The sequence below is a fragment of the Trametes versicolor genome (assembly GCF_000271585.1).
Source record: "Trametes versicolor FP-101664 SS1 unplaced genomic scaffold TRAVEscaffold_6, whole genome shotgun sequence".
In the NCBI taxonomy this organism is placed as follows: domain Eukaryota; kingdom Fungi; phylum Basidiomycota; class Agaricomycetes; order Polyporales; family Polyporaceae; genus Trametes; species Trametes versicolor.
Window position 1 is genome coordinate 1,079,518 of NW_007360326.1, and position 7,583 is coordinate 1,087,100.

Here is a 7,583-nt window from a genome sequence, read left to right on the forward strand (position 1 = left end):
CCGTTGGTAACGATCCAATTCCGGAGCAGGGAGCAACCGCCCAAGGCCTCCTGTGGCACCTGGCCACATGGTGGCAGAACCATTCGGGCTGATGACTGGTCGTTTCGGTGCGCAATAAGTACTTCTCGAGTACGATGTAAGCTGCATATTTAGGTGGTCTTGCGTACGCTCAATGTCCATCGCTTACTGCTACCTACACAGATGTCGCCAGTGGGGGTTAATTGACACCTATATATCATCGTGTTCTACCGCAATCGCGTGGCTCATACATGACCTCGCAATATACTCGATACCTCGTCTAAACGTCCTTCTACAACGGCGAGGTCTCCCATCAGCCGCCTATGCCGCCTCTCCAGCTGGTCCATGTACTCGTACGAGAAGTCGGCGGACCCGCCCACCGCGAACGAGCTCTTATCCTCATACGCAGCCGCGCGCGCGAACTCCGAGCCAGTGACGGAGGGCGACACCGACCGCTTGCCCTCGCGCGAACTCTGGCCCGTGCGCAGAAAGTACGAGCCCGTCGGGGTCTGGCTCCGCCGCGACAGCATGGACATCGCCGAGCCCGGGCGCGGGGTGGGGCTCGGGCTGGGCGGCGCATCCGAGTCAAGGTCCGACGAGAAGCTCAGGTCGCCGACCGTGATCTCCTGTGTCAGGCCCTGTGCCGCCCCACCCGGCGCCGCGACGGACACCCTGGACGACGCCGAGAGCAGCGACGCGCCGCCGAGGATGCTGTCGCCGTGCGACTGGGAGCCGGACTGCGAGGGCGCGTCGACGCGGAAGGACACGCCGCCGTCGCCGACGACCGCGACGGAGCGGTCGAAGCGCAGCTCCTTGAGCGTGCCCGACGAGCGCGTGAGCGAGAGTAACACGCGCGGCTTGCGGCCGCTCTCGAGCACCTTCTTGCGCGCGCTCATGCCCACGCAGTCGACGAGCTGCTTCATCGCTTCGCGATCGGACACCGCGCGTCGCTGAGCCGTGCGCCGGACGGTGCTTGCGCGGGGTAGAGTCTGGAAGGGCGTCAGTGCGCTCGGGCGGATGGGCGTCGCGAAGGGATAGCGTGGGGCTGCGATGGGTGTGCTGTGGATGTTGCTGGACGGAGTCAGGCCAAGGGGTGTGGGCGGGACGAAGAGATGTTGAAGGAGGCGAGGGGTACTGCGGTCCGCTTTCGCTTGTGGACTAGAGGGTTTCTTGTCGAACGCGTCCTTGGGTGGGCCCCATGAAAAGCCTATAAACGCGGCGGTGGATTGATCACGAAGTATCGAGCGACTCGAGCCTTGTGAGGGCGTCGCCTGCACGACGGAGACGCCGCTAGGTGCCGTCATCGGGGATGACTCGAACAGCGCGGAGAACGCGAAGCCGCGCGAGTGAGACTCTCCTGTGGAATCTGCGACTGCGGGCGCGGTGGGCACCACGGGGGCAGCGTAGGCAAACTCGGGGACGTGTAAATCCACGGGTTTCTCCTCTGAGGGTTAGGGATGTCAGACGACGTCGCACGGTAGGAGGGTCCGCGTACTGAGGTGAAGGTCGTCGAAGTTTACGGGTGTAAAGAACGGGTGCTCCATGATCTCCTTGACATCATCGCGACCTAGGCGCAACTCTGCGGACGTTAGTAGACTACATGGAAAGTGTCAGGGGCGTTAACGGGCAGAGTAGGAAAGACATACCGGCGTAGCAAGTCCTGCAGGTTCGCCGATAGTGGTGCAGAAGAATCGAACTTAAGGTACCTCTGGAGACCGTTAGAGCCCATTGTAAACTGCCATCCGTCAGTGGACTTACATGGTGCTCCATGATTCTCGCGTATGTATGCCGGATCTCCCTCGAGAAGAACGGTGCGACGCCGTATGCCATCTCGTAAAGCATAGCGCCGACGCTCCACCAGTCGGTTTCGCGGCCGTATCCTGACGGCTTGTGCTCCTTCGCCCAATGTTCGTCATCTTCCATCTCAAGCGCTACGAGAGCTTCTTCATGCGCCTGCAGAATCTCAGGGGAGATGTAGTCGCACGTGCCACAGGGGACAAGGCAGTGCTCCAAAGGTATTCGTTGGCTCCCATCGGGGTTGGGTGGCAGCAGAGGGGCAGCAGAGCCGAAGTCGATCAGACGAAGGTGGGCATCGCTAGTTAACACGAAGTTATGCGGCTTGATGTCGCTATATGCTCGATCAGTCAATGCGACCCGTCAATCTTAAGTGCAAATACCGGACCGATGTGCGAAGCCCTGCAAGTGGCACCAGTGCACCGCGCTGACAATCTGCGGCGCCCACCACTGCAAGTCAGAGTCCAGTATCTTCCCATCGTGTGGACTAGATTCAAGGACGTCCCACAGGGTCCCGCCCTCGACATAGTCCATAACGAGATTCAAGTGCGTGGGTGTTTGGAAGGCACATAGGAGGTGCGGTGCCCAAGGCGAGTCGGACTTCCGCGCTTGCAGCAAGATGTCTCGCTCTGTCTGGGGAGAACATTGCTAGAGGCAGCGAGCACGGATGATCAGTGTGTGTCAGCTTGTATGATCCGCTGAACACTCACGTCCCGTGTCTTCAAAGCAAAGTGTTTGTCTGTCGACTTACGAACATAAAGACCTCCGTCTAGCTTGCAGGTCACGACGTCGATCTGGTCGTATGTGTGAATTCTAGACTATGATACTGGGAGAAGAAATCACATACCACACCAAACTGGCCGTACTCTAGTGTGCCTACAAGGTCTAAGTCCTTCTCGGTGAACCGCAAAGAGTCGATCTCCGTGGTCTTGGCTGAGTATTTGAAGTCAGTTATGCTCACGATAACCCCTTGCGGCAGGCGAACATGTAAGCCATATCCTCAAGAGTGCAGTGGGTTTAATTCGGCCGCCTTCGAACGAACGTGGCGGGAGCTCACGCGAGAGCTGTGACGTCGAAGAATGCCCTCTCGCAAATTCCCATCGCCTCCGTCTGAGACTCCTCCGCATTGGTCCACGCGACTCTAAGACAACGACGTCTCTACATTGATTTAAAATGTCAATAGCTGGGTTCACACACAAGTGCGTGGACTCGCCATCGCCAACAGGCTGACTGACCATCCCATTTTCGCCATGGAAATGTATGGATTCCGCTCATACGAGGCTAAGCGCCCGTTAGCGCCGACGAAGCCATACATTCCCTCAGCACCTTCACGCAAGCAATATGTACTTCATCCCCCATTTAAAGATGCACTCACATGTTTTCCCAATCACAGTCTGCCCATGCATGAGCTGATCCAGCACTTGGGCTTCAGCATCTTCTCCACCATTGGCGCCGATCAAGGTGCTCAGGCGAGTCTTCCGTTTCCGCCACGACAAAGACATCCAATATCATGAGGAAAGTAGAGTCACTTCTCGGAAGTCAGGATGACAATAAAGATAGCAAAAGCAAGAGGATATACAAGAGGTCGGAAACGAGATGGTCGTGGTCGAGAGGTGCGCGCCGCCCAACTTTGGCGCCCGGTCGTACGCGACAGAACGCGACGATCACGTGGTAGCGCGCCCCACCGCCCGCCCGCCGGATGCCGGCGGGCGCAGCTGGAGTGAGCCGCTGCTCTGTTCACGCCAAGTTTTGAGAAGAGACGCAAACCACGAAGATTGACGCAGGATCAATTTCGCTTGGTGAACGGTTCAGGAATCGTTCCAACTTACAGCGTACTTATGGTGAGTGCCAGATTTCAAGAGCTTCAAGTTCCCCGAGCCTCCGCCCGCCCGGCCTCCTGACCAACCTGCCACAGCACCAGCGACGACAACAGCATCCGCTATGCAAACAGTGTACCATATTGCATGTAAGCCTTTTTTGTGTCTTTCGGCGACTCAAACGGTCGAGTCTTCGTTGCCAAACTGTCAGGTCATGAGCGCTCGAGCATTCACTGACCATTTGCAAGTAGTATGCCGCGATCCCGCATTTACGGTGAAGACGTACTGACATATTGACGGAATTGTGCACTAGTATCGCCTCTTCTCTTTTGCCCGGATTACTGTCCCCGAAGCCCCCTTCGCGGTATTTGGGGGCGCGTACTATCTCGCAGGGTCCTAGCTGAGCCCCACGCAGCGGCGAACACCGAGCATCATATTGCATGTCACAATATACCCTGGGAGCGTTGAATAATTACGAGTACACGCGGCCGCCACATTTCTCGCACAGCCGAGGCCGACCTTCCCTCTGGAACAAAATCGGAACGTGTTCAGCAGTGTCCTAGGAATCCGAACAAGCCAGGGCCTGTGCACCTCGTCACATTGGGTCTGGATTCACACGCTAGTGGGGTATGTGCTCAGAGCTTCTGGCTGTGATAGCGCGGCCCGCTGATTCTCCGCGGAGTATGCTGGTGATGCCGTGTCTTCTCGCGATCAGGAGTCGAACTCCGCCAGGTGGTTGGAAAGTACAAGGCCGGCCTCCTCAGGCTGCGTCTTTGACCCCACGTCGGATATCCCCTTTGTATCTTGTCTCCCTCATACCTATCCCCAGCCGATGACTCTGCCCAGGCGCAAGCCAGATGCCTTCAAGACTGGCCGATGCGACCGTCCAATCCCAAAGAGCCTCATGTCGTACGATAAAAAGGTGAGTTTGGATTATTTCTGAGCGGATGGTGGCGGTCAATGTCACTCACCGAAAATTGCACCTATTCATCCGTCCAGATTCCAGGTCGTATCCTTGTGCTCGATTGCAACGGCGTTGAAGCACGGAAGGCGGCGATAGACAGACAAGAACGGCTCGAACAGCACGCGTTGGCGGCCAGCGATGCGAATGGTGGCGCAGACGCCACATCACCGATACCTATGACCAGCCTGAGCGAGAGAACAACGACGGACGATACAACCCCCACCTATCTTCCAGACCATGACGCCCGCGCCGCAACAGTCGCAACGGCGCGTCCTTCCCCTTCCTTTGAGCCTCTCCACAATATGCATGCCGTGCCTGCAACACGCGACGCCCTAAGTCGGGGCGCACCGACGCCTGCCCAAGTGAGTCTTTGCCGAGCGATGGGCGAGTCTGTAGCCTGATTAGGGTTGTGCATCAGCAGAGACAGGATCGCCGCGACTCGCTCGCGATTCCCAGCGTCGTTTCATACGCGCGCAAACAACGGCCAAAGCGACCCAAGAAGACCGCCCAGGTCGTTGTAGACCACAAGTCGTCAGTTGAGGCCCCTAGAGACTCTTACATCGTCGACGCTTCCGCCAACATCGCTTCGGCACACACCCATCCCGTATCGCACCGCACCACTCAAACGCTGGACCGCGCGTTGCTGAGTGGTGCTCGCTCATCAATGTCCTTCCTCTCGCCATCTGGCATGCCCGCTGTGTCGACTGTGTCATCACCGACGTATTCGCCCCTTAAGCGCCGCCACGACTCGGACGTCAACTATCCGTATAAAAACGCACGCCTCCGCCATTTTGTCGAGCCCGAGAATGCCCCCTCTCCGCCCCTCGCGGACAAGCACTATGATCTCTTAGCGGCGGAGCATATGCGCTGGGCTCACGCCGGTGGCGTCTCGTCCTCCGCTGTCACCAACAGCACTATTGACCACCATCCAACCCTATACTTCCTCAACCTGCCCGTCCTCGCAGAGGAGACCAGGCAGTATACTCAAGGGCCGCCGCTCACCGGATATGAGGTGTTCGAACGCCCTATTGGCTTAGCTGCCGATGGTTTGGCCCAGACGAGCATCTTGGAGCAACGCGATGCCGAGCGATGCGGCTACGACGGTCAACATTTCGCATTGCCGCTTGCCATCCCTAGTGTGGCCTTTCAGGAAATGGTCCCCCATGACGAAGAGCCCGTCTTCACGCTGCAAACCACAAGCTCGCAATCGTCCAACTTCATCATGGACGATCCGACACAATTCAGTGCGCCTTCCCATCCTCTGGAACTTCAGTTTCAACACGTGGACGCTCGCGTCGAGCGCGACGCTTCCTACGGTCCGCCGCACATCGCCACCATGCATCATCGAACATATAGCGATACGACGCGCCCGGATGCTACGCTGCACCGCCCAAGCTCCGCCTCCGAGTCTACGGCGTCGTCCGAGTTTATTGAAGCCATCGATTCTACCTATGGGCTTGGGCGAGGTGAGCCTGAGGTGGTCGACATTGGTTTGGGGCGCGCGTTCACTGGCCCCGGACTCGCACCCGCACCGATTCAACTTTCAGTATATCAGCAGGATGGGGTTTTCCCGATCGCAGGTCGCACGCCGAGTCTGCAGCAGCCTGAGTGGACGTCCGCCGAACTCAATACCTCGCACACCCCCGCCTGCATTCGGCCATTCAACGGCAACTCGCACGAGGTCACCTTCTTGCAGCAGGAACAGCCGCCCCTGGACGACGGTAGCATCTTTGCGCCGGAGCATGTAGCAGAACTCGGGCTCTGCCACTCCTTGGACGTACACTCTTGCTATGTGCCGGATGCGAGCGTCTCTCACTCGACTGCATCGCACGCTCAAGTTTACAACATTTGCCGGGGGGACAATCTAGGCCCTGGTGGGTTCCTGAACCTACCCATTGGCCCCCGATACGAACTTGCTTTCGCGTCAGAGAGCTCGTCGTCTCATGATCGTTTAGGAGTCCACACCCATTTCCTTTACGACGTCGCCCCCGGTCAGACACTGGCACCGGTTCGCGATGATCTACTCCCCAATTCGGCGCCGCACCTGGACCAGACGCGCCATTCTCCGGGAACGACCGTTCACAATGGTTTGGTCATGGCATGTGCGGTCTCACCTCAGGTTGAACCTCCTTCAGCCATGGGTCCGTTTTACGAACAGACCTACGACGGTCCTGAGGGCCTCGATCACTACTCCCTCTTGCAACACGATCCGCCGACAGCTTACGAGCCGCAGTACGCATTTCCGCAGGGCACCTCTGTGCATTGGCCGGACGTCTCACACTTCCAGGCGGATAGCCTCGGCTGTGGTGTTTCGCACGTTACGTCGCGTTCACCTACATATCGACTTTAACCCATATCCTCTCTCAAGATCCGTTTCTTCCTTCCCTTTATACCAAACCCAAATTGGATCCATTGATATTTTTGCTTCAATCAGAGCTGTATCGTGTATCCGTACCAGCGGAGAATCGATTCCCGGTTGAACGCGGTCCGCCAATATCTACAGGTGCTCCATCGCCGAGCTATGGACAAATGCTAAAATGTCATACATTTCGGCATTAACCCATAGCTTAGCGATCGTTCAGCAACGAGACACTTCACGTCTACAAGCGGCCGCTTCAGCTAAGTAGGTAGGCCTCTTTGTCACGCAGTACACCACAGCACCGGTGAACGTGAGCAAGTCCCTGGCAGCACGGATAGAAGACCCAAAGCCTGCTTCCGAGGAAGCGGTATCAGCGTAAGTGGACCATGCCACCCCATGATGGATAGCCTATATTGAGCGCCTCTAGAGCAAGTTTGATCCAGCGACCCTTATTTCCAGAGAGCGTAAACCAGATGGAGGCCAGCAGGACGGTGAGACGCAGTCAGAAGAGATCGATGATGATAGAGACATGCATTTTTGGCCCGATCGGGACCTTCTGCGTCTCGGCACCTTCCGGTGTAATTCTGGGCTCGCAGGGCGGCCACGCCGGTCGTCTCAGTTCAACACGTAG

The 7,583-nt window shown here is 57.6% G+C and overlaps 2 protein-coding genes across 2 annotated transcripts; one reads left to right on the plus strand and one right to left on the minus strand.

Moving 5' to 3' along the window:
• Positions 1–263: 263 nt before the first annotated feature.
• TRAVEDRAFT_47603 (kinase-like protein) lies at positions 264–3,218 on the minus strand (the record flags this gene model as incomplete). The annotated part of the gene is made up of 8 exons (XM_008040151.1): positions 264–1,462; positions 1,514–1,614; positions 1,665–1,726; positions 1,777–2,146; positions 2,201–2,460; positions 2,523–2,606; positions 2,660–2,745; positions 3,188–3,218. The coding sequence occupies 8 exons, from the start codon at positions 3,216–3,218 to the stop codon at positions 264–266; spliced, it is 2,193 nt and encodes a 730-aa protein (XP_008038342.1).
• A 1,243-nt stretch (positions 3,219–4,461) lies between these two features.
• TRAVEDRAFT_20455 (uncharacterized protein) lies at positions 4,462–7,583 on the plus strand (the record flags this gene model as incomplete). Its single annotated transcript, XM_008039912.1, has 5 exons — positions 4,462–4,551; positions 4,629–4,955; positions 5,015–6,899; positions 7,252–7,327; positions 7,412–7,583. 5 exons carry the CDS (start codon positions 4,462–4,464, stop codon positions 7,581–7,583), a joined length of 2,550 nt encoding a protein of 849 aa, XP_008038103.1.